This window comes from Rhinatrema bivittatum, chromosome 1 (assembly GCF_901001135.1).
Source record: "Rhinatrema bivittatum chromosome 1, aRhiBiv1.1, whole genome shotgun sequence".
Classification (NCBI taxonomy): domain Eukaryota; kingdom Metazoa; phylum Chordata; class Amphibia; order Gymnophiona; family Rhinatrematidae; genus Rhinatrema; species Rhinatrema bivittatum.
In genome coordinates, this window is record NC_042615.1 from 748,408,391 (window position 1) to 748,435,283 (window position 26,893).

General features: G+C 44.2%; 1 protein-coding gene across 5 annotated transcripts in view; it reads left to right on the top strand.

Annotated features, from left to right (window-relative positions):
- LIFR (LIF receptor subunit alpha) overlaps positions 1 to 26,893 on the top strand; it is a 358,981-nt gene that overhangs the window by 316,689 nt on the left and 15,399 nt on the right. For 4 of the 5 annotated variants that reach the window (XM_029578437.1, XM_029578428.1, XM_029578458.1 and 1 more), the window contains exons 15-18: positions 6,974 to 7,075; positions 14,874 to 15,041; positions 21,541 to 21,702; positions 23,521 to 23,614. In XM_029578437.1, the coding sequence (XP_029434297.1) occupies positions 6,974 to 7,075; positions 14,874 to 15,041; positions 21,541 to 21,702; positions 23,521 to 23,614 (526 nt within the window). The remainder of the gene's footprint in view (positions 1 to 6,973; positions 7,076 to 14,873; positions 15,042 to 21,540; positions 21,703 to 23,520; positions 23,615 to 26,893) is intronic. The other variant, XM_029578450.1, reaches the window with a different exon arrangement.

The following is a 26,893-nucleotide window of genomic DNA, read 5'->3' on the forward strand; positions in this document are numbered from 1 at the left end:
ATGAAAATGTTCCCTCACATGCTTTTTTGTTTGCTTGTTTTTGCTCACAGATGATTTAGTGATTTATTGCTTATTCCTGAACATACCCAGATCAGTCCAGACAAGCGGGTTTTATTCATCCCTACCAGCAGATGGAGGTAGAGAACAAAACTTTGGGCACTGCCACATATAAGAAGGTGCCACCTGCAGTCCCTCAGTATTTCTCTACCTCCAGCAGATGGTAGAGGTGCTAACCTTTCTGTACTGACTGACTGGATATTTTAAGGAAAATTGCTCCCTGAGATGACAGGCTCCTGCAGAAGGGTCGTCCCTCGGGTTGAGCCGGGCCCAAAGCCCCTCCGCCTGCGCAGGACAGGGAAGTACCCTTATTTAAATCTTTTTTGTAAAAAAAAAAAAAAAGTCACCAGCAGCTGTCTGCTTTTGCAACAGCATGTGCGGCCTAGCAGACTGAATGCAACAGCAGAAGCATGTGGCAGGCTGTGTGGCTCAGCAGGCTGAAATCCTCAGCAAGATCATCGGGTGCAGGCCGGGGTAGTACGTGGGCGGATCGGGGGATCATTTGGAGGAGGGTGGTCCCGGTCGGGGCAGATTCACTCCGGAGGGGGCTGGCTGTACTCCTGAACGAACCACACGTTTTTCAGTCGCGGCAGCGGCCTGTTCACCGTGCCGGCAGGAAATTCTTGGGGCAGTACGCCCTCTTCAGGGTTTGACAGCTGCCGCGTGGTGCGCCCCTCCCCCTCATGAATCGGGCCGTGGGATAGCGCGGCAAGCATAGGATTGCCTTTGGATTTTTATTTTGCCTTTATTTCTTGGTGCTTGTTATGACAGACAAGCCTGGAGGGCCTGTGGTAGCCCGTCTGTCTGCCTGAGGACCTCCTCCTCTGCATGGAGTATGCTGGAGGGGAGAGGGGGGATCTGAAAGGCAAGCAAAGACATGGAGGCATTTGTGGACCGCGGCGGTGGCGCTGGGATCACAGGAGGGAGTGGCTATGGCCGCAGAAGCGGAGCTGGATAGGGGAACTTCGTCCAGGGGGTCCCTGCCACTCTTGTCTCCCATGGTTCGACCTGGGGAAAAAGGTTCGGAAGTCTCGGGCCCTAGCAGCCCCAAGTGCCCTTCGGGGGGGGGGGTTCGCCCGAATTCGTACTTTTACTGCACGAGGCCTTCCTGGCTACGCAGGCAGGTAAGTGCGGTGTCACAGAAGACTTGACGGGTTCGGCAAAGTGGGGAAAGGTGCCCCTAAAGGTTCCGTGGGCCCACGAGCTCTGCCTCCCGAGGGACGGCTAGTGCATTTGGAATTGGACTAGGAAGATTCGGACGAGTCTAAGCAGGAGGATGAGGTCTCCTCGGAGGCCTATCAGGATGAGGACCCGATTGGGGGGTCCACCTCTGGACCCAGGGGACTCTAAAACTGAACAGGGGACCTTGGAGGGTCCAGAGGCTGAAGGTGATGATCCGTCGGTGATCTGGCTTTTCAAGAGAGAGGAACTTCGCCCGCTTACAGATCAACCAAGAGTGGGATTCCCCTGACTCGGGTCTGTGAGTTGGCAGAGCGATGTCCAAACTTTATCCGCTTCTGCAGCACCGTCTGGATGTTCTCAAGGTCCCAAAGGTGGAAGCGGCAGTTTCGGCAGTCACTGAGAAGACCACTATTCCGGTGGCTGGAGCTTCCGTTCTGAAGGATGTTCAGGATCGGAAGTTGGAAGTGCATGTAAAGCGAGCTTTTGAGGTCCTGGGGCTTGGCCTGCGGGCCTGTTTGTGTTGGATCCAGAAGCCGCAGGACCAGTCAGCCTCCGGGATTCTTTCCCCAGTCCAGGCAGCCCACCTGGAGGCAGGGGTTGCCTATGGCACAGATGCCTTGTATGACCTGGTGAGAACCACGGCCCGCGCTATGGTTTCGATGGTGGTGTCCAGATAACCCTTGTGGCTACGCAAGTGGTCAGCGGATCTGTCATCAAAATCGCAACTCTGTAATCTGCCCTTTCAGGGGAAATTGCTGTTTGGTGAGGACCTCGATAGTCTGATGAAGTCGCTGGGAGAGACAAAGGGCAGTAGGCTGCCAGAGGATCGAAAGTCTGGCCAGAAACCTTTCTCTTCTCGGCCTCGCTTTCGGGAGTCCAGACGTTTTCGTCAGACAGGGGCCTTGTCCCCTAAGACAGTCCTCGCATAGGCAACAGTCCTTTTGAGGGGCTGGAAGGTCATCTAGAGGCAGATCCACCCAGGGTGAGGGTGACAATAAGTCCTCACAATGAGATCCGGCAGGTCCATTCCTCGTCTCTGGTAATCAGGGGCACTGGCTCGGTTCTACGGGGAGTGTTGAGTGTGGTGAGAAATGGCTACACCTTAGAATTTCTCTCCCACTGAGGTCAGTCTTTCTGGAGTTGCGTTGTCATTCCCGAAACAAGCGGGCAGCGGTCCAGGTAACGCTTCAGCGATTGTTAAGTCTTGAGGTGTTGTACCAGTGCCAGTATCAGAACAGGGACAAGGCAGATATTCCATCTATTTCATGGTGCCCAAGAAGGAAGGCACGTTCTGACCTAGACCTGAAGAAAGTCAACCAGAGTTTGAAGGTACCACGTTTTCGGATGGGGACATTGCACACCATAATTGCGGTTGTACGGGGAGGAGAGTTTTTGGCATCTCTGGATCTCACCGAGGCTTATCTGCATATCCCCATCCTTCAGAAGCACCAGACGTTTCTCAGATTCATGATTCTGGGACAGCACTATCAGTTTCAAGCGCTGCCTTTTGGGCTGGCCACCACCCCATGGACCTTTAAAAAGGTGATGGTGGTAGTGGGCAGTGGTGCTGTGACAGGAGGGATTGCTGGTGCACCCGTACTTGGACGATTGACTGATACAGGCGAAGTCACTAGAGGAATGTGTGCGGTCCGTGGACAGAGTTCGGTCGCTCCTGGAATCTCTAGGCTGGGTTATCAATGTGCAGAAGAGCCATCTGGTCCCCTCCCGTTCCCTTGAATACTTGGGAGCCCGTTTCAACACCCAGCGGAGCAGAGTGTTTCTTACAGACGGACAGGGTGAACAAAATTCAGGGGCAGATAGAGCATCTGCTTCGTCTACAGGTGCCGAAGGTCTGGGATTACTTACAGGTCCTGGGCTCGATGGCATCCACATTGGAAATGGTGCCTGGACATTTGCCCATTTGATGCCTCTGCAGAGAGCCTGTTGTCCCGTTGGAATCCTCTGTCACAATAATATTTCCTGCCCCTGGCTCTGATGGAGTCAGCCAGGGCCAGGCTGGCCTGGTGGATGATGCGGAACAATCTGGAGAAGGGGATGCTTCTCAAGGTCCCTTGGTGGGTGGTGGTCACCACGGATGCAAGTCTTCAGGGCTGGGGGACAGTTTGTCTGGGCAGGTGTGCTCAGGGCCTTTGGTCGACGTCGGAACAGACATGGTCCATTAATCGCTTGGAGACGAGAGTTGTGCGCCGAGCTCTGGAGCAGACCCTTGGTCTGCAATCGGATGGTGCGAGATTTCTCAGACAATTCGACCACTGTGGCTTAGATCAACCGCCAGGGGGGAACCAAGAGTCCCACGGTAGCGCAGGAGGCTCAGCTGCTGTTCGAGTGGGCAGAGCTTCAACTTGAAGGAATCGCTGCCTCCCATGTCGAAGGAGTCGACAATGTCCAGGCGGATTACCTCAGCCGTCAGCAGTTAGATCCGGAGAAGTAGGAATTCTCTGAGGGCCTGGGAGCTTTTCTATGAACGGTGGGGAACTCCGCAGTTCGATCTCATGGCAACGAGTCTCAATACCAAGACGCAAAGGTTCTTCAGCGGCCGGAGGGAGTCTGGGGCGGTGGGGCTCGATGTCCTCATATGTCCGTGGCCGGCCAGAGTCCTCCTGTACGTCTTTCCTCAATGGCCGCTGATAGCAAAGGTACTCAGGTGTGTAGAGGGCCATGCGGGGGTCAGTGATTCTGGTGGCTTTGGAATGGCCTCGCCGACCATGGTTTGCGGATCTGGTGCAGCTGGCAGTGGACGGACCGCTACGCCTGACCCATTTGCCTGATCTCCTGCGTCAAGGTCATATATTTTCCGATCGGGAGGATCGCTTTTGTCTCGCGGCCTGGCTTTTGAGAGGAGGCGATTGCGAGTGAGGGGGTATTCGGAACCAGTAATTACCATGCTGCTCCAAGCAAGATGCCCTGCTACCTCTTTAGCCTATTCCAGGGTATGGAAGGTGTTTGAGACCTGGTGTGGACAACAGGGATTGGACTCTCTACCTGGGTAACATCAAACTAGGTTAAGAGAACATTGCACAAATCTCATTTTTGGGTGAGTTTCCTCACTCCGAAGGTCATCAAATCTTCACACGAGAGCACTGTTTTGTTCGTACGTCTCACTTTGAATGTCAAAGTGGCCCCTAACCCCCACACTAATACCTAAACCTCACCTCGAGTGACTAGGTGGGCCTCCTATACAGGTATAAATACCTACCTAGTATGAGGGCATTATGGCTATTCTCTCTCCCTCTCTCTCTCTCTCCCTCCCTCTCTCTCTCTCTCCCCTCCAGTGGTTGTAGGAGGGCCCTGATAGCTAGGCTGTCCCTCCAGGAGCATAAAATACTAAAAACAAATGGTCCCCCAGTGCTTGGTTGTAGGAAATACAATTCTGGCACTTATCGCAAAATGTGAAAAAGTTATCGCAGTTTGCACTAATACCTATGTGAAGTGCTAAGATAGTGCACTTTGCGATAAACTGACTATTACCATAAAACACGCCCCTTTTCCTATCGCATGCGATATTTAGTGCATTTTTTGATAAATCCAGGCCTAAGTTTGATAATATGTTTGTAATTGTATTGTTAACGAGTTTATCGATGTAATATTCTCAGGTTGGACTACCCTGTTTTGATTAATTTGCTTATATGCTTTTTCATAGTGAAGTTCTCATCAATCTGAATTTCAAGGTCTCTTACTTGATCTGAGGGAGTAATATTAGAGATTCCTAGGTCTAGGGGTGGAGGGTTGATTATAGTGTTGTCTTTCCTTAGCCACACAATTTCAGGTTATTTTGGGTTTAGAGTTAGTTTCAGTTGAGAAAGTTTTTGTTGTTTGGCTTTCATGTATGTTGACAGATGCGGTTTTTTCGAAAGTTTTGTCAAATGGGATATAGAATTGTATGTCATCTGCATAGAGGAAGACATTGATTCCTAGGTTTGCTGGTAATGCACATATTGGCAGCAGATATATGTTAGTGTGGCTGAGAGTGCTGAACCTTGGGGGACGCCTGTATTGATTGGGAAGATGTCTGAAATTTGATTCCCCACTTTGACTTGGAATGTCCTATCTTTTAGGAAGGAGGAGAACCATTTGTTAACATTTCCATCTATTCCAATTTCTCTTAGCTGGTGGCATAGAAGTGTATGGTCAACTAAATCGAATGTCGCTGTTAAATCAATTAGTACCAGGATATATGGTTAATTGTTAAAGCCTTGTAGTGCAGGGTTGGCTAAGGAAATAAGAGTTTCTGTTGAGCGTTTTTTTCTGAATCCAAATTGGTTCGGTATAGTACGTTGTCTTCTGGGTGGTTCTCTTGTTGTGATAAAACTGCTTTTTCTAGAACTTTCTCGATTTAAAGGTAGGTTGGAGATCGGTCGGTAGTTGTCCCAATCATCAATTCTTCCAGTTTTATTTTTTAAGATTGGTTTAATCACAGCTTGTTTTGCTCTATGGGGGATCAATCCTTCATCTTATGATATATGCAAATGAGTAAGTACTTTTGTGGCAGTTCTGCCACAAAAGTACTTACTCATTTCACCAGAAATAGAAAAGGATCTTCAGACTAAGAGACTAAATGGCATGTCATTCTATATCTTGCCTCCAGTTGGACTCAATTTATAATCAGTCCTATAGTCTTATTTTTAGATTTTTCAGAATTGCACGGGGAAACTGCATTGCCCATAACCACTGAGAAAAAGTACTTCTCTCAAAGTCACAAAAAAAAAAAATCAAATTGTCCCCCATTTGACAATTTTGCTATGTGGGGGCTGGCGGACACAGAGCAGAAAGAGCTGCACAGTCTCCTCTTCAGCCCCTTCCCCTTCTGTCTCCCCCACCCCGTGTGTTCTACCTGTTACAATGGCAAGAGGAGGAGACAGAGCTGGAGCAGACACAACTCTCTGTGCTCCTATGACTTCTGACTTTTCTGGCTGTTGGCAGAGAGGAGGAAGCCACTCTAGAGTACTAGTTGGGAGGGAGGAAAGTAGTGAATGGCGAATGTTAGGGTAAGAGTGCTGAGGCTATGTTGCTTGTGGGGTAAAGTGCTAGGATCTGTGGGGGAAAGCAGTTCTGGGTAAGATGAAGTATGATAGGGTTGTTTTGGGCCATGCTAGACTGGGACTTTGAGGGGAATATTAGAAAACTAACATATTTTGGTTTTTTTATTTAAAGCTTTTTAGGACAATTTAGCAAGTGTGTGCATGAAGAATTGCAGAAATCAAAGCTATTGTGTGCCTAATTTTGAAATCTTTTTGGGACAGAATGTAAGAAATAAATGACAATGGTCTAAAGTAATTTAAACTAAAAAGTCTCCACAGTAAAAATGTTTGCACTATTCACAAAGAACCTCTATTTAGCTGAAAATATATACTAAAATATACATGTAATCTAGCTATGCTTTTAAATGTTTATAAAAGATTATGGTGTCCATAGGCAGAGGACAAAAGATGAATGGTTTTACCCCTAGGTCAGAGAGCAGCAGGAGCTGTAGTTTTTAGGAGCCTTCAGAGTTTTGACACCATATTCCTAAGCCTAAATCTGGCGCTGTTTAAAAGCAGAAGTTGTAGGTATAAATGATGCACAAAAGGCAAGCAGTTTTAGTAGAAAGGAAGTCTTAGAACAAGCTGATAAGACGACGAAATGTAGAAGAGACCTTCACAGACATAGAGGTCCTTCTTTCACTCTGGCAGCCTCTGTGGGAACAAAGTTGTATAACTATTTGTATTGTTTGTAGCTCTATTTCAGGATGGTGTGCAATACAATTTTTCAGTTTATGGCTGTAAAAATGATGAATATCAGCTATTAAACAATAAAGTTGGATACTTGGTAGAATTGGGTAAGTAAGTACATTTTTTATTGGACACATGAAAAAATGTTTAGTTTAAATAGCCATTTAGCTTAAACAAAATGACAGTATTTAAACAATGCATTCAAATGTTAGGCAGTAACCACTGATGGACCATTTTTATATACAGAGAATTAATTTCCTGTTTGGAACTATTTGCTGTAAGTCTTTAATATGGTATAAACCAGTAGTTCCCAACCCTGTCCTGGGGACCCCCCAGCCAGTCAGGTTTTCAGGACATCCACAATAAATATGCATGAGAGAAAATTTGGGAACCACTGGTATAAACTATCTTTAAATGTCCTTTCCAGAATATTGTATTTATTAGGGTTTTTGTATTATGGTTTTAAATCTGATGTGTTTCATGTTATAAAAAATTCAAGCTGCTATTAGCCAAACTCAGTTTTATTTTTGAATGAATATATGAGAGTGAATTATAGTCCACAAATAACAAAGTTAAAATATGCCCTTCCATTATCTATTCGGCAAAAGATAATGGAGGGGCATCTTTTAACTTTATTTGTGGACTATAATTTTAATAAAGGAATCCCTACATCTAAGGAGATAGGTCTAATTCCACTTTATTTGCTTCCTGGCTTTATCCAACCATCTACCATCTTGTTTACATAATATATGAGAGTTACAGTAAATAAAAGCAAGTACACATGAAAGGTTCTATTTACTTATTGTCATGGAGTGTGGCTCCTTTAGGCTGTGGCAAGATTTGTACTGTCCAGCTGGCAAACCAGCTGGGCCCCTTTCAACACAGCTGGGCTCCTTGCAACAGCAGGCAGACACGCTCAAGCTGGGACAGACACTGGACTTCCACTGTACCAAGCTCTTCCCCCACAGGTTGAGTCCTTAGATTCTGAGGCTGGCAGGACAGGCGAGGATCCTGTAGAGTAGTCAGGTGGAGTCAATAACCAGGTCAAGGTCGGGGGAGATCAGGCAAAGTTATGCTTCAACCATTGCCTGGATAGACTGAGGTCAGGTAGTCTGTATCCAGGCAATAGTCGGGGCCCAAAAGGCAAACAGTGAGCAGAAGAAGGAGAGGAAGGCAAAAGACCAGGTGGAAGGGCTAGAGGAGGCAAGGCAAGGAACAGGATGGTATCAGGTAAGACGAAGGTTTGAAGTAGCAACACGTACTGCAGGCAGAAGGCACTGGCTTGGAGTGCGGCAGGGGTTTAAATATCCCGCAGTGCTGATGTTATCACTGGGCACGGCAAATCCTGTTCCTGCTGCAGGGTCTAGACAATTAGGTGAGGCATATGAACCTGATGGCAGCATCTGGGCCAATAATTGAAACCTTGGCATCTGGGGGTCAGTAAGTCCGATTGCGGGGCTGTCCTGCAGCTGGCCAAACATTATATTACCTCCTTCTTCAGAAGTGGAGTGAGGTGGCCAGGACAAGAGCAGTAGTTTCAGTAAAGAACCATTGTGCATTTGTAGAGTGGGAGGCAGTCTCAAGTTGATAGCTACCCGCTTTCACTTGGCAGATGACTGTAAAGGGTCCTATTAATCATGGGGAGAACCTCATTGAACTCTTCAAGCGGAAGTTTTGAGTGTTAAGCCACACCTTGTCACCTGGTTTGAATTGTGGCATCGGACGGCGCCTATCAACCTGTTTCCTGTATTTTTCTGAGGTTAAGATATTGAGACTTTTGCCAAAGTTCCCCAGAATCTTGAGCTACTGCATTAGCCATGAGACACAGAACTGTCAGAGGAACCAGAAGAGGGAGGGGTTCAAGGATGTCTGCTGTAAACTATATAGAAAGGTAAAGAGTCTGCAGATTCGCTAGCATGGTTATTATGGCAGAATTCGGCCCATGGTAGTAGGAAGGCCCAGTCATTTTGCTGGTGATTTATATATGCTATTAGGAAGCTTTTTGGAATCTGATTTGTCCGCTCTATTTGGCCATTGGTCTGGAGATGGAAAGCGGAGGAGAAGTCCAGGGAAATCTTGAACTTCACTGCCAAATTCCTGCAGAACTTGGTGGTGAACTGGACTCCACGGTCCAAGAGCATATGTTCAGGTAAACCGTGGAGACAAAATATATACAGAAAGAGAAGAGGCGGGCCAATTCTGGAGCAGAGGGACATGAAGTGGGCCATTTTTGAGAACCATTCCACTACAACCCAGATTATCATGCAGCTGTTGGAGAATGGACAGTAGTGATGAAATTCATGGATATGTAGGACCATAGTTTATTGGGGGCCAACAATGTCTATAACAGTCCCCAAGGGCAGGCATGAGATGGTTTGTTGACTATGCAATTATGGCAGGATTCTGTGAACATCTTGCACCATATGAGGCCATTAATAATGACAGGATAATAATTCTAAGGTGGTCTTGGTGCCAGAGTGGCCCGCGAGGCAGGAGTCCTGTGCTTAGTGGAGAACTTTCTCCTTGAGCCACCTCAGGACTACCGTCTTCCTGGGAGGGACTGGTACTCCGGCTGCTGTCAGGAATTTTGCAGAATTGATAATGTGATGGGGTTGTTCCTTTGTATCCATATGTTGTTTCTTCTCCACTGGTCAATATTTGAGTTCAAAGTCAAAATGATTAAAGAACACGGACCCCCTAGCTTATCGAATTCAGCTGCAGTTGGAGATACTGGAGGTTCTTGTGGTCTGTGTATTTAATGACTGAATGAGTCTAACAGATGCTGCCATTCCTCCAAGGCGAGTTTTATGACTAAAAGGTCCCTGTCACCTATAGTATACTTTCTCTCTGCTGGTGTAAACTTCTTAGAATAGAAGCCAGAAATGAGTGTTCCATGGTTGTTGTACTATGAGAGGATAGCCCCCACCCCCATGGTGGAGGCATGTATCTCTACTATGAAGGACTTCAAAGGATCTGGATGCTGTAACCACAAGGCTTTGAGAAATGCTTCCTTGAGTTAAGCAAACGTTTGGATGGCCTCCTCTGGCTAGTTCCTAGTTTTGGAGCCTTTCTTGGTAAGGTATGTGAGGGATGCTGCAGGAGAGAATAATTATGTATGAATTGCTGCTAGTAGTTCATGAAGCCTAGAAATCTTTGTAGGGCCTTAAGATCCACTTTTGTATAGCCTTTAGCTTTTCTGGGTCCATCTGCAGGCCATAATGAGAAATAATATAACTCAAGGGTAGTTTCACCTGATTGAGCATGTATTTCTCAAGTCTGGCATAGAGATGATTTTCTTGGAGCCTCTGGAGTATCAATTTGATGAGCTCGCGGTGCTGGGAGAATGAATAAAGATGAGAATATCATCTATGTCCTTTATTTTTCTTTTCAATAAAGAGATTTCAAACTGAAAATATCATCTTAGGAGAGTACACAGACCTGAAGGAGGTCTTGGAAAATTTCATTGACCATATGCTGGAACACAGCAAGCACATTACATAGGCCAATGGCATCACCAAGTACTCAGTGCCCATCATGGGTGTTAAATGCCATCTTCCACTCATCCCCTTTGCCTCTGTGGATGAGATTGTAGGCACCCTGTAGATGGTAAATATCTTGGTGCCTTGCAGACGATCAAACAGCTCAACTATCAAGGACAGGGTATACTGGTTCTTGTGTATGATGGTATTAAGGGCTCTTCAATCTATACATGGCCTAAGAAATCTGTTCTTCCCCACAAAGAAGAAGCCTGCCCCTGCTGGGGATGAAGACAGTCGGATAAATCCACAGCTACATGTTGTTCTTAATGTAATCAGTCATGGCTTTGGTTTTCCAGAACAGATAGCAGGTAGATGCGGCCTCGGGGAGGCGTCATCCCTGGCAGTCGTATGGTCTGTGAGGTGGCAACGTCTCTGCATGTTGTTGTTTTTTTTTACTGAATACATCTGAGAAGGCAGCATACTGAGAAGGGAGTCCAGGAAGAACTGGAACAGAGGTCCAAGCTGCAGTTATAGGTGGGGAAACTGGAAGAAGATACTGTTGAAAGCAACGGAGTCCCCAACGAGAAATTTCCAGGGTCTGCCGGTCAATGGTGGGATTATGTTTAGCCAGCCAGGGCAAAGCCAAAATAACTGTGTTTACTGCTCGTGGGAGAACAAAGAACAAGATCGACTCCCAGATGACCGAGAAGCAGTTTCCCGTATATGGAAATCCTCCTCAGAGGAACCAGTGGAACCACAAGTAGGTTATTCTGCCGCACCAAGGCCTCTTCGATGAAATTACCTGAGGCTTCTGAATCCAGAAAGGCTTTGGAGGTCGGTTTTATCATGTCCATGATGTGAAACAGAGCTAAGAATTGAGAAGAGGCTGAAGTATTGCCTAGGACTGCTTCTCCACTAACCCAGGCTTGGACGTTTCCATTACAGAGGTTGCGGGGGAAAGCATCTCTGCTTCTCTTCCATGGTTAGTCTGGCACTCCCAAGTTGCATGGGTTCCTTGAGAGTGGAAACAGGTTCAGATTCTTTGATGGAGGCCACTAGAGGACGATGAAATCTTGAAGCTAATTCCAGATGGCATCGATAACGTCTTTCTCTCTGGCACGCTCCTGAAAGCGGATGACAATCCTGATGTAGAGAGCAATAAGGTTGTCAAGACCTATTGAAACTTCTCTACCCACAAGCTCATCTTTGATACAATCCGATAGCCCTTGTCAGAAGATGGTGGCTAGATTCTCCTTGTTCCATCTGAGTTCAGAAGCCAAAGACCAGAACTGGATGGCATAGTCACCAGCAATTGTAGGACCTCGCTTGAGGCAGAGCAGTTCAGCTGCCGAGGAGGAGCATCCTGGTTTGTGAAAGATATGGTAAAAGGTTCCACTCCCAGTTAGGATACACACAGGACAAGGCCAGGCTGGCCGGCATCCTGGGGTTAGTGAGGCGTAGGGCCATCCCACAGCCAGCCAGGCGTTACACTTATATGAATTAATTTGCTTAATTACACCCCACTTTAATCGCATCCTCCAAAAATGTTGTGACTATTTCATTATGTTTACAGCAACGTTTTTAATGTGTTCCTAGTTAATGTTCAAACACCTTGAAAATTTGATCATAAATTCAAAATCAAAGTGAAAATTAGAAAAACATACCCACATAATTCTGGAATTTTGCTGTTTAATTTTAAAATTAAGAACTCTAGCCACAGAGCCCATGAATCAGCAGCTCAACACAATTCTAATTCCCTGAACCTTTCTATATAGTTGTTTTTTGCATATATGTACATTCAGTAACAGAGTCATTAGAAGGGGTAGGTGAAGCTGGTGACCACTCGGACTACGCGAACCATTGTCTGGTTCTAGCCGCTAAAGCAGTGGTAGGGATGCTTTAAATTGCTTTCAAGCCACATCATGGGGAGGAAACTCTTGCTGACCAACCATGCCATTGGAGGGGGACAGCCCTCCCCACCCCAGACTTCCTATGGTACTGATTGGCCTGGTGACAAGCCTTTTCATTAATTTTAAAACCAAACATAGGAGTGAAAGTCTAATAAAAAGGGGCAACAAACTTCTCACTGACTCTTTCATCAAGATGGAAGTGGTTGGCAGAGTAACAGTGTATGTTCCAGATCACATTTGTGGTATTGAATTTCTGGCCCTCATTGTTTGCATTGCATTGTTTGCTATCGTATTCATCAGGTGCTTTTATTGAAAAGAAAGTTTATGGAAACTTAAACTCATTAATGGAAATGAATACTTGTGTGAATTGAACTTCAGTTTTTTGTTTAATGTCGAATGTATTTATTAAATGAAGAATGATCAGATAGTTTGGGCCATAAGCATTTGACACACACTCTTATTGTGGTTATGCTACACCAATCTAAGAACTCTGCTGTCTTCTAGGGCAGTGGTCCCCAACCCTGTCCTGGGGGCCCACCAGCTATAACATGCAAATTTTTTCTCATGCATATTCATTGTGGATATCCTGAAAACCTGACTGGCTGGTGGGCCCCCAGGTCAGGGTTGGGGACCACTGCTCTAGGGTAATTCACTTGTCTTCTTGTACAGAGCAAATGCAGCACTCCAAGTGTTTAGTATGATTGCAGCGGTTCTAGCAGTCTCCATGTTTTCCTCATGGGTTACAACACATTTCCAACCCTAATCATCGGGCGTATTGAGGTGGTCATCATGGTAGACAGATGTTGCCTAGCATATATCCTAGAAGTGTCTATCAATTTGTGTCTTAGTGCAGATAAATTAATCAAAATCAAGCTTTAATAAAACCATAGGGGCGGATTTTCAGAGCCCTGCTCGCGTAAATCCGCCCAAAACCGGGCGGATTTACGCGAGCAGGGCCCTGCGCGCCGGGACTCGCGTAAGTCCCGGGGTTCTCCGAGGGGGGCGTGTCGGGGGCGGGCCCGGTCGTCGCGGCGTTTCGGGGGCGTGTCGGCAGCATTTTGGGGGCGGGTACGGGGGCGTGGCTACGGCCCGGGGGCGTGGCCGCGCCCTCCGTACCCGCCCCCAGGTCGCGGCCCGGCGCGCAGGAGGCCCGCTGGCGCGCGGGGATTTACGCCTCCCTCCGGGAGGCGTAAATCCCCCGACAAAGGTAAGGGGGGGGTTTAGACAGGGCCGGGCGGGTGGGTTAGGTAGGGGAAGGGAGGGGAAGGTGAGGGGAGGGCAAAGGAAAGTTCCCTCCGAGGCCGCTCCGATTTCGGAGCGGCCTTGGAGGGAACGGGGGTAGGCTGCGCGGCTCGGCGCGCGCCGGCTATACGAAATCGATAGCCTTGCGCGCGCCGATCCAGGATTTTAGCGGATATGCGCGGCTCCGCGCGTATCTACTAAAATCCAGCGTACTTTTGTTTGCGCCTGGAGCGCAAACAAAAGTAGGCTATTCGCGCTCATTTTAAAATCCGCCCCATAGGTTTTGTTAAAATAGCATTATCTTAAACTGAAAACCACTAATAAAATGTGACTGTAATGTTTTAGAGCTTCTCAGGTAGGATTGGTTCATGGGTTTCCATTTATTTTGTGGGTATCATTTTTTGAGGGAAAGACCATTAGTGAGTCTTGACAAAAAGGGTAGTGGAGGAAGAGTATCCATGCTTTACTCTTATACACATATATGCAAAATACCTTTTCCTCTTCTTTTGAGCTTCCAGTTCAGTTGGTTGCAATGTCATGAGTGTTGATTCACCACTATCAAGGGATTTATTCCCCTCCCAGCTCACTTAGTTCTGTCTTCAACCAGGAGCTATGGGACCTAAATCTGGACATTAGGTATTGCTGTTTTAGATGACAGGCATTCTCCCCCCTTCCCCACCAGGAGCTGTGAACCCTGCTTTCACAGCATCCCTGGCAGGTCCAGTTAGTGGAATCAAACCCAGGTCACAAAGCTTTTTGTTTTTAAAGCGTTATATAATTTTGAATTTATGGCAAAACTCAGCTATGCTGGATGCTTGGGATGATACTAAATGACAAGATCAAGAACAAAGATTGAATATGGCTGAGATAACAGAGAAAATGAAGAAAGATTATTGTGATTTGAACGCAAGGTAAAAAAAAAAGATGAAAATTATATTGGCAAAAAGGTATTGGAAATGCAGATGGAGGGGAGGGAAGGTCTAGAGGAAGATTAAAAATAAAAAGGTTTATGAAGGCCCACAGCTTATGCAAGAAAATCCCATTTAATTGTGTAGCATGGCAGACGGTTGCTAGAACTGTAGGTTCCTATTAATGGTCTAAATTCCTTTTCTTTAGCATCTGCAGTATTGCTGTTTGGTAAGGAAAATGAGCAGACTAGATGAGTCTTGCAGCCTTCTGTCATTATGCTACATTTCATTTAAAGCTGTATGTCTTGAAATGCATTTTTAATTGTTTTTATATTCAGTGGACACTCTTTTTTTTTTTTTTTCTAGCTCCAAAAGTTGCACCTAATGCTACTGTAGAGCAAACTACTTCAGATTCAGTACAGATAAAATGGGATGACATTCCTGCGGAATATGTGCAAGGCTTTATGCAAGGCTATTTGGTATACGTGACAAAACAGGAAAATGGCACTTCAAAATCCAGCTCTCTGGATCTAGGTAAATAAGAGTGATAACTTACTGTCCTTGAATGCTCAGTATTAACCCCCATATTGAAAAGGGCGTTAGTAGATCTGCCTTGAGTGTGCGCTATTCATTCAGTTGGAGTCTGAATAAGCGTAGACAATTCAAATATTTTTAGAGAGCCTTCAGATAAAAAGGATATTCATTTCCACTATTTTTAGGTTGTCAGCAGTGAAGTAAAACCTAAGCCATGGAGACATTGAAATTCAGTATTGGAGTATTCAGGTAGCAGGTATGCCAGTACTGGCTACCACCTTCTTACTGGTAACTTGTATATTCCTATTTAAAAATCTTCCTTGCTTCTCTGCTCCCTTTCTGTAAAATACTTTTCACACTACTAAGGTTGCTTTTTTTTTAAATTAAATTGCTCTCATGCTAAAGAAAGTAGTAAATTGTTTTTAAACCAAAATACTTTAAGTAATGAATCTCCCATAACGTTCTTAGTTCAAAGAAAGCAAGAGACAAACACACTCAAGCTATGATTGGCTTCATTAGTAGAGAAAACTAACCACCTTAACTGTTAGCTAAATCCAGTAGTATAACCCCCCACTCCACCCACACACTTCACTGGAGTCACCTTCGGTGGCTGCAAGGGTAGAAAAATATCCGTCTACAGCCTGGAACCAGGATTCAGTTCAGCGGGGACAGCAAAACGGTAAGGCCCGAGGGGAGACATGCACAGACAAGAAGAAAAACTCAGTAACCCATACCAAGAAGGTTTGTTCCAAAACAGAAAAAGGATTTAGTTACAAGAGTCCAAAAATAACAGTCCAGGCAATTAGAAAATGACAGATCAGTCCAGGAAAACACAAAAGATCCTTTAACAATCTTTTATGTTGCTGCTCCTGGGTTGTGGAACACTTTGCCAGCTGAGCTACGGTTAACAACTTGTGTAAAATCATATCTATTTCATTTGGCCTTTCTGGACAGTAGCTGTGCCACTTGAAATAGTGGAGATTTGTATTTCTGATGCCTGTGCTATTTTGTGGCTTTGTTTTGTTTGCTCTGTAATTGTGTTTTATAAATGTTATTTTGTAAGCCACTCTGGGCTTTTGTGATTGGGCAGCAAATAAATATTTTAAATAAAATAAATAAATAAGTTCTTTCACTTGTCTAAGTCCAAGGTCTCTGGACAAAGCTCTTGTTCATCTTCAGACCCACAGCAGTGTCCACTTTCACATTTCTCTTCTCCCTTCTGACTGTGGGTGTCCCTTTGACTTTGGGGACAAGGCGATAGCAAAAGCCAGAAGAATGCTGGGCTGCATAGAGAGAGGAATATCGAGTAAGAAAAGGGAAGTGATTATCCCCTTGTACAGGTCTTTGGTGAGGCCTCACCTGGAGTACTGTATTCAGTTCTGGAGACCGTATCTACAAAGAGACAAGGACAAGATGGAGGCGGTACAGAGAAGGGCGACCAGGAAGGTGGAGGGTCTTCATCGAATAACTTATGAGGAGAGATTGAAGAATCTAAATATGTACACCCCGGAAGAAAGGAGGAGCAGGGGTGATATGATTCAGACCTTCAGATACTTGAAAAACTTTAATGATCCAAAGACAACGACAAACCTTTTCCGTCAGAAAAAAATCAGCAGAACCAGAGGTCACGAGCTGAGACTCCAGGGAGGAAGACTAAGAACCAATGTCAGGAAGTATTTCTTCACGGAAAGGGTGGTGGATGCCTGGAATGCCCTTCCGGAGGAAGTGGTGAAGTCTAAAACTGTGAACAACTTCAAAGGGGCATGGGATAAACACTGTGGATCCATCAAGTCTAGAGGGCGTGAATAAAGAGGAGGTAGCAAAACACTGCACGGAGCGGCAGTTGCCACAGAGGCATTCATGGAGCGGGATGCCAGTGGCCAATAGTTGGTGTTCCACCTTCACGGAGCGGAAGGATGGAGGGCTGCTAGCTCCAAAAAAAACCAAAAAAAACAAACAAAAAAATAAAAACAGGGGTGGGTAAGAGTATGGGGTAAGGGTGTGGCCTACTTGTTACAGCAGTTGCTACCCCTAATTGAGCTGGATGTCACTTGGATGCAGATTCAAAGCTGCTCTCTAAATTGGTGGAGGGGAATTAGGGCTGGAGGGTACTGGAAGCCAATAGTAACAGGTGGGAGAGAAAAAAAAGGGGGAAAAATGGATAGTGCGTAGCTTGCTGGGCAGACTAGATGGGCCATTTGGTCTTCTTCTGCCGTCATTTCTATGTTTCTATGTTTATCCTCCTGGCCAGCATGCAGACAACTCTTCTAGGCTGTAATGCAGACTCTTAGCAAAATCTTTAACACAGACCTCTAAGAACTCTTGGATAGGATCCCTCTTCAGTCTTCCTTCAAACTTCCACCCTGTGCCACAAGCAGGATGGTTGTCCTCACGTAAGAGTGATGTCATCTGACTGAGCCTGGCATGAAACTTTGTTGTCAAAAAGTCTAGTTTTGAAACTGCTGTACTGAACATGTGCAGCTGTAGCCAACTCCCTGCCTCCCAAGCATGGCCCCTTAGTCTCATGTTCTCCATCAAACCTGCAAGTTGTGTTTCTTTGCTTTCAGCTACTGTAGTGAAAGTTTTAGGAGCTGCAGAAGCTGGGTTTGTTTTTTTTTCTTGCAGGGCCCTGCAGGTTTTGTTTACTCACTCGTGTACCTTTTTGGCAGTTTTTGTTTATTTGTTTTTCTTCTTTTTTAATGTTTTCTCTCTGCCTGCCGCATGCTGTGCAGGCTTAGGGCCCAGTGCCGCCTGATTGGAGGTAGGTGTACGTTAATTGTTGCTGCTTGGCAGTTTGTTTTATTTTTTTCTTTATCTTGTTTGAGTTGTGCATGGACTGTGAAGCGATAGATGGTTCCATCTCCTCTGCATCTTAGACAACATCTGTACATTTGGCTACGAGGAGGAGACTGTCCTGGTAGCTGATTCTTCTGAAGTTATCTAGCACACTTTATCCTAACCATCCTGGGTCTGGAGTCTTGCATAAGAAGTTCTGCACCAGGGTGAAGTCACTTAAGGATTTTCATCTCTTCTTTCCATGGAGGGCAATAAGAATATACCTGACAATTGTGAAGGTTTAAATGGAAGACAGCATGGTACTTGGCCATCCAGAGATTAATTCTACCTTGTAAAGCAAGAGGTGGTTCTGTTGAAGGATAAGACTATTTTTAGCATTAGGATTTAAAAGTCCTATGCCTAGAGGGCAAGGAGTCTATCCTGAAGGTCAGACAAAACCTGTTCTAGATCACCTCACTGATCCCTGGTCAGTGGTGGGGTTCAGATTCCCTCAGGTGCAAACTCCTGTGGCATTCCTGTTTCCATTTCTTAACAGAGGTTTCTGGACTTTTTCCTTAGGATATTATTACCTTAGACTAGAGTCTAGGTTTTATATTAGATTTTTTTGCGCATCTCTCAGTTGACATGGCCATGTGTGTATTGAGCAGATGTTAGATTTTGTCGGTTGAGTCAGACTTAATGGAAGCTCCCTGAGTGGAAGTTCATCGGAGTAGGTATGGTTGGGGACAACTAGCATTGACCTCAACAGCAAGGCCCTACTTCTCTATCCCTGCAATCCAGAATCTGTCTTCCTGTATATCTTCTATTCCTCTGGCATCCAGAATGGATTTCAGAGAAGAAGCCATGGTGTGAGAAGAAGCAGTTGTAACATACGGCTTCAGGAAAAAGGGTCCACAAACCTTTTCCCTGTTTTGTCAGATTCCTGTTCGATTACCTTCTGCTTTTTCATGGTTCAGTTGGTTGGACAATACGTTATATTTTCACATAGGTAAAATTGGTGTTTATCCTGCAATGTGGTAGATAGGTTCATCACAGGATGGCCTTACATTTGCTTTATATAGGATGGGCTTCAGTTTAAACTAATTGCTGACCCATCCACTGTGTTGTTGTATCTCACCACAATATTTCCAATGGTTGTTAGCTCTTTTTTGCCCTGACAGTTTTGTTACCATAATATGTGACCTGGAAGGTCAGGCTTTTATTAGTAGTCACTCGGCAGATGGGATCTGCTATTGGCCCTGCTGCCTTTCTCAACTTCTACAAAGTCTTCCCAGGTACATTGATTATATGCCTGTTGCTCATCACTGACATCATGCATAAGTCTGTATAGGTAATCTATATTAGTAATCAACAGCTTCCTTCTGAGGGCTCAGGTTTCCTTGACATCAAAAAAACCCATAGGGGTAGATTTTAAAAAAATGCGCGTTCGCGTACTTTTGTTGGCGCACCAGTCGCAAACAAAAGTACGCTGGATTTTATAAGATACGCGCGTATCTTATAAAATCCTGGATCGGTGCGCGCAAGGCTGCCGATTTTGGGCAGCCGGCACGCGCCGAGCCGCGCAGCCTGCCTCCGTTCCCTCTGAGGCCGCTCCGAAATCGGAGCGGCCTCGGAGGGAACTCTCTTTCACCCTCCCCTCACCTTCCCCTCCCTTCCTCTACCTAACCCATCCCCCCGGCCCTATCTAAACCCCCGCCCTACCTTTGTCCACGGATTTACGCCTCCCGGAGGGAGAAGTAAATCCACGCGCGCCAGCGGGCTGCTGGCGCGCCGAGATGTGACCTGGGGGCGGTTCCGGAGGGCACGGCCACGCCCCGGACCGCCCCGGGCCAAAACCATGCCCCTGGGCCTGCCCCCAAAACGCCGCGTCCCGCCCCCAAAACGCCGCGTCGATCGGCCCCGCCCCCGACACGCCCCCGACAAAAAACCCCGGGACTTACGCGAGTCCCGGGGTTCTGCGCGCGCCGGCAGGCCTATGGAAAATAGGCGCGCCGGCGCGCAAGGCCCTGCTCGCGTAAATCCGGGCGGGTTTACGCGAGCAGGGCCTTGCGAGAAATTGCCATGCTGGGTCAAGACCCTTGGTCTTGACCCAGCATGGCAATTTCTTATGTTCTTATGTTCTTAAGGTCTGTTGCTAAGTGCTCATTTTCTCTTTGTTAATGAGTTAAGCTCTTTCTTTTGCCCAGGAGGACCTGGATCTAGTGGGGTATGTCAAAGCTCACTGTGCTGGAGCTCTGTTTGTGTTTGTTTCAAAGTGGCAAAGTAAGATTTTCTCCACAAAGTCACACAACACCCCAGTTTTGGCAGGGGCTCCTACCGCAAAACTGTATTTTAAATTAGTCTGTCCTATGGAAGCTTTTTGAGATGTAGAACCCAATTCCATTCCCTCCTAGGACTCGTTTTTAGTCAGACTGCCTCAGGAAAAAAGTTTATATAAGGATGGGCAATTGCCAACCAAAACACTAATGCTTTTGGCACTGTTGCACTTTTTTCCCTTCTGTCTGATGCAGCCTGCAGCTTGGGAATCACCCATATGCGAGGACTGCCAACCTGCTTGTTCTCGGAGCAAAGTTAGTCACTTGTAACAGGGGTTCTCTGATGGACAGCAGGATATCAATTCTTATGATTCCTTCTTGCCTCCCCTTAGAGTTGGTGTCTCCAAGTCTTAGCTTGATCATTGACTGAGGGGACCCTGTCTGGGAGGCGGCCACAGCTAGCTCAGTAGTGCATGCTCAAAACTTCTAGAATCTTTTAAATCAGAGTTCTATGCTGGGCTTCATCGGATGACATCACCCTTACGTGCATTACGTGCATTACCCTTACGTGCATTACCCTTACGTGCATTACGTGCATTACGTCCATTGGAGAATTGATGTTGCAGGTAAGTAACTTCAATTTATACCAAACCAGAAATCCATTTCTTTTAGGGGCAAAAAATCCTCCCACAAATCACTGCCTGACACAAACCTTCCTGAACTGTACATGAATCTTCCCCTGCTGGAAAATTCTTAGAGCTGAAAATACAGAATGCACTCTAGTGGCCTGCAAGGGGCCACAGCAGGTTTATCTAATTTATTATTCTGTTGTATTACACACCTAATTTCTGATGTAGGAATAGGAAATACATGTCTATGTTAGATCACATTTTCATCCTGCATTATAGTTCCCATAGTGGAATCAAATTCAAGCTACCTTGGGATAAGCAAAATCAAGAGATGGTGAAGCCATGTTGGGCATGCTTTTGAAGAACACACATTACACCATAGAAACTGGACTTTGCAGATTGTTTGAAGAATTACAGCAGGGTCCTTGAGTGCCCAGTTCTCGTGTTCAGAGTATTCACAATGAATATGCGTGTGATACATTGGCATGCACTGCCTCCATCTTATGGGAATATATCTATTGCACATTCATTTTGGATATTCTGAAAACCAGATGTTGCCCATCTTTGAATTAGTCTGATGAAAATAAAAACTTTAATTAAAAACATTTATTTTCTGCTCATATATTCAAATATTTAAAAAAATTCTGTTTCATTATTATAGTAATGGTTTTATAAGCCTGTTTGCATTTATATGCTGCTCTTTGAAAGCAGAATTATAGGTAATATGATTTCCACATTTGAGAGCACAGTACTTTTATTGTTTGCTAGTCTTACAAATATGTTTTAATATTTTTTTACACATCTTCATTTTACAAACAGGGCGTTCTAACACAAGAGTTAAGAATATTACAGACACCTCTGTAAAAGTTCTCACAATAAATGATCTTCAAGGCAGAACAAGTTACCATGTCGAATTACAAGCCTATACCAGGGGTGGAAAAAGCCCATTGAAGTCCCTATATGTGGTTACAAATGATAACTGTAAGTAGAATATTTCAGATTGTGATATAGACTAGATTTTTCATTAGCAATGACAGATGGAAAGAGAAGGAAGTACAATGACTGAGTTTAACACAAACATAAATGAATCAGTCTTGTTGGGGATGTGGATGAGGGAAGGATAATTAAAAATGGGGGGGGAAAACCTCAGATAGTTTGGAATTAGAAGCCCAAAAGAACAGGAGGAAACTGACAGGCCAAACAAAATCCACTGCAATGGATTCAAAATCATGATACTGGTCAAATAAAACAACAAGAAGCCTTGAGGTCAAGAGAGAATCAAAACAGTTGAGGAAATATGAGCAGTTTTGTGTTTTTGTTCTTTAGAAATGGATCAAAATGTTAACTAACCATTCGAATAAAGCATTAGATGTCATCATTTTTTAACATCAGGGAATGCCATTGGTTTATTTTTTCACATTAATGGATAGAAAATTCATCCCTTAAATTAGGCCCAAGCACCTCTGAAGTATAGCCGGTGAGACGGAGACTTATTTTTGACAGCTGTTAATTAAAACGTCTTATAGTTTAGGCAGACCTGTTAGACTTCAGACTTTTTGTGCTTGGTCACCCCTTATGAATGGGACTGCTACATTAGAATACCACAAATTGAAATGTACTATTGACCTCTTGGGTCTAGAGGATCCAGAACAATACCACTGGTTTTCCTGATGTTTAATTGTGAATTGTCAGTGATCATGGAATAAGCACAGAATATCTTTAGTAGCGGAAGCATAAACTCGCAGCATGTTTGAAGGATCCTACAGCTAGTTTTAGTCTTGCCAAAATGGGTAAAAGAGAAAGAAATATAAGTACTAGTGAAATGCAGCAGGTTCCGTGAGGCAGGCTCAGTGATAAATAGCTGGGTCTGTCTAGCAGGCTGCAAGTACAGTAATTAACCAGAACCTAGTAGAAACATAGGCACTCAGGTCTGTCTAGCAGGCTACTCAGTGAATATAAGAGGGTAGACTTTTGGATGATGACCATGCTGATATTATTTATTAAGATTTTTACAAGTTTTCTTGCTAGACATAGGAAGGGAGGGGTGCTTGGTGTGAATGATGCTGGATATATGGTCATCTGCCTGAGATGGACTACAAATAAGGAAGGAAGCCAACAAAAATTGTCCTGGATAAGGAGAGATCCTTTACAAGCAGTCATGCTCTATCAGATATATCCTTAGCAATGTGGACAGGAATAATTAGGCAGATTGGATGGGCCACTAGGTCTTTCTGTCATCAAAGGTTTCATGTCTATTTTCCTAAACCCTCTCCCCCCAGTAACCATTAGGATTTCCTTAAGTTTTAGGGACCAGTAATTAGTGTTATACACTGATGTGTATAACATAAAATATAATGTTAAGGAAATATTATATAATAAACATCCTGCTGCACAAAAATGTAATTCCCCGAAACATCCCCTGCGCATGTCAGATCAAAATACTATATTTATGATCCCCAGGTGCATTACCTAATTGTAGAAAGATTATTAGCCAGTTTAGCTGCTGGAACAATATGCCACCCAACCAGCAATATCACCTCCCTTAAAATATTCCACCCAGCATTCCAGAGTTAGAAGTTTGCCAATTATATCCATTCTGTCTCCCACCCCAAACGTCCCTATAATCATGAAGCAGGGTCTCGGGCAGGACTTGATGGGTCTTCCTGTCTTTGTGGTGTCATATTCTCTGGTGCTTTGTTTCTGTAGCTGAATGCTTTTACTCATTGCAAGCCCTTTAACAGTCCTGTATTGTTACAGGTTTGTTCTGAAAAGTAAGCAGACCTTTGTGTTTTTTTTCAGCTGTGGGGTTAATCCTTGCCAGTCTCATGCCAGTAGCAGTGGCATTATTGTTTGGAGTGGTCACCAGTACCATTTGCTATCAGAAGAGAGAATGGTAAAATTTGTCTACCAAGACTTCTTCAAATGGTGTTGCTTTTGTTTAATTTTGTGCTATATTTAGTAATTCATATAATTGATACATCAGCAACATAGTTAAGCACTGAGAGAGTATTTGCTTTCTGGATTAGAACAGAAAGGAATTAATATTTTCAGGAGTAAAAAATACTTCTGACCAACTTTATAGTATTCCTAAGCTAAATCTGAGGCTGTAAATACAGAGGTTAATTTTGTAACAGTGTGGGTAACTTATGCAATAAATATGTGCCTTAAGTTACACCAATTTTCAAAGGAAATGTTCACACATACGTTCACTTACAAAAATGATCTCATGGAAAGTATGCATTTAAGTTATACCTGTTATCTAGAGCATGTGAATTTCCTGTGTAAATTTATGCATGTACTTTTTAAAATCAAAGGGCCAGATTTTAAATCTTACGCGTGCGGGGTACATTCATGCGTGCTACCCGGCGCTCATAAATGTTCACCCGATTTTATAACATGCGTGCGCTGCTGTGCGCATGTTATAAAATCCAGGGTCGGCGCGCGCAAGGAGGTGCACAATTGTGCAACTTGCGCGCGCCGAGCCCTAGGGAGCCCTGATGGCTTTCCCCGTTCCCTCCGAGGCCGCTCCGAAATCGGAGCGGCCTTGAAGGGAACTTTTTCTTTCGGTACCCCCCACCTTCCCCTATCTAACCCACCCCCCCTGCCCTATCTAAATCCCCCCCCCCACCTTATTTTATTTGTTACGCTTGCCTCCTGCAGGCGTATCTTGCGCGAACGCCGTACCGGAGGGCTCGGGACCACCCCCGGATCGGCACCACACCCACGACCCCGCCCCTTTTTCAAAGCCCCGGGGCTTGCTCGTGCCGCCGGGCCTATGCAAAATAGGCTCGGCGCGTGCAGGGGTAGGTTTTTGGGGGTTACGCGTGCAACCCTTTGAAATTCTACCCCAAAGTGTGTGCAGTAAGTGAAAACTGCGCTCTGACTCTGCCCCAGGCATGCCGCTGCACAGTCTGGATAAACCTGCATGCAGATATGACATACGTGAAAGTTTATCCGCACATTAGGCAGACAGTTTTATAAAACCCCATTTCTGCACATAAAAAGATTTTTTCTTCCAGTTTATACCTTTTAATTTTGGTTATGGGACTGATGATATTTGTTGGGAACTGATCTAATACCCACCCATTTTATTCTAATGTTCCCCCTTTCTTATTTTCCAATTTTATCTCATTTATAGTATTTTCCATGTTCTTTGAATATAAACTTTGAAAAATATAAATACATTATAGTTGGGATATTCATAGATGACAAGACTTGTCACTAAGGGCCAGGAAGTTTAAAAAATTAACCTTTTAAAATGACCACTAACTTTTCTTTATTCTCCTGTTTTCCCATTAACTTGGTCTACAAAAAAATTGCAATGGAAGGGAAGGGAGTTTTGAAACCAAACAACAGTAAAGAATGTGTTAGGCCTGACATCAGTTCTGCTTTCAGGTGGCAAAAGACAGCTTGTAACAGTGCACTGAGCAGCGTTTGAAAAGTACACACAGACATCATAATGCCTTCAATTTAAAAAAGAGTTTAAAAACCTGGCTTTTCAAGCAAGCATTTTACAAAGAGAGCGGTAAATAGTGATATATGACATCTGGCAGCAGAACACCGGAACGTAGCACCTTTTCTGCTTAATAAGCGTGTTTTATTAAAATAAAACATACATTCCGATAGAGTTATACATACAATTGAAACGTAGAAAAAGGACAAGATCTTTAACTTTTTGCAAATAATCTTTATTACGAAACTATGTTACTGGACTTCAAATGGCACTTCCTAGAGATTAGTATCAAATTATACATCTTTCATAAATGTATGTATGTGCCTCAATGTAAACCGTTGTGATGGTATACTACTTAATGACGGTATAGAAAAGATTTTAAATAAATAAATAAATGTCTAATCTTTGAAATTGTTTAAGGTGTTCTCTCTCAATTTTCCTGAGCCTTGGGCACATCTAGGTTTAAAATAGTATTACAAATTACCTTCGTGGAAGTTGGGTCTGTTTATATATGTGTAAATACCATCTATGATATCCTACCCAAGTTTGATCCTATCACTGTTATGACTATGTTGCTAATATGATTACTTCTAGAGTTTCCTCAGAATTGCAAATTTCAAAATGTAATAACTTGACAATTTTTTTTTTGTGTGATAGAAGCTTTATATTACTTCCGGTGTGGAAGTTTGAAATACTACACAGTACGGAGAAGGGCTACAACTTTTGTTTCACAATTCCATTATGACAGCTAGATATACATTGCCTTGTAAAATCCTTCACACGTGTACATTTTTCATATTCTGCTATCTAAAAAATAAAAATGCATTAAAATAGAAATTTGTTTCACTGATCTACACAATATACTCTAAACTTTCATTATGAAAGAGCTATAGAAATAATTCAGAAGTAATTTTTTAAAAAGTCTGATTGTATAAGTCTTCGCATCCTTTATCAGAGAAAACACAAATGAACTCCATTTAAAAAAAATCTCCTTAAGATCCATAATAAGTTAAATAGACTTAAAATGGAGAGTGTCATAATGCCACTGAATTGCTCCATGGTGAGGTAGCACCTGGAGTATTGTGTACAATTCTGGTTACCGCAACTCAAAAAAGATATAGTTGCATTGGGAAAAGGTACAGAGAAGGGCAACCAAAATGATAAAGGGGATGGAATGGCTCTTCGATGAGAAAAGTCTAAAGAGGTTAGGGCTGTTCAGCTTGGAGAGGAGGCGGCTGGTTGAGGGAGAATATTATAGAAGTCTATAAAATCATGAGTGTACTAGAATGGGTAAATGTAAGTCAGTTATTTACTTTTTCAAAAAATGCAAAGACTAGAACATTCCACGACATAAGTAACACATTCAAAACATCAGAGAAAATTATTTTTCACTCAGTGCACAGTTAAGCTCTGGAATTCATTTCCAGAGGATATGATTAAAACAGCATAACTGGGTTTTAAAAAAGCCCAGTATCCCGTTTCCAACAGTGGCCAATCCAGAACACAAGTACCTGGCAAGATTCAAAACAGTAAATAGATCCCATACTGCTAAAGCGCAGAGATAACTGTGTGTACTTGATTAATAAAGGTTTATGGACTTCTCTTCCAGGAAGCTGACCAAACCTCATATAAATTATTAATCTGTTTGTATTTTAAGTGAATTTGAAGATGCCAAAAAGTGAGATAATTTTATTCAAAGGTACAGATTGGGTGAAGGCT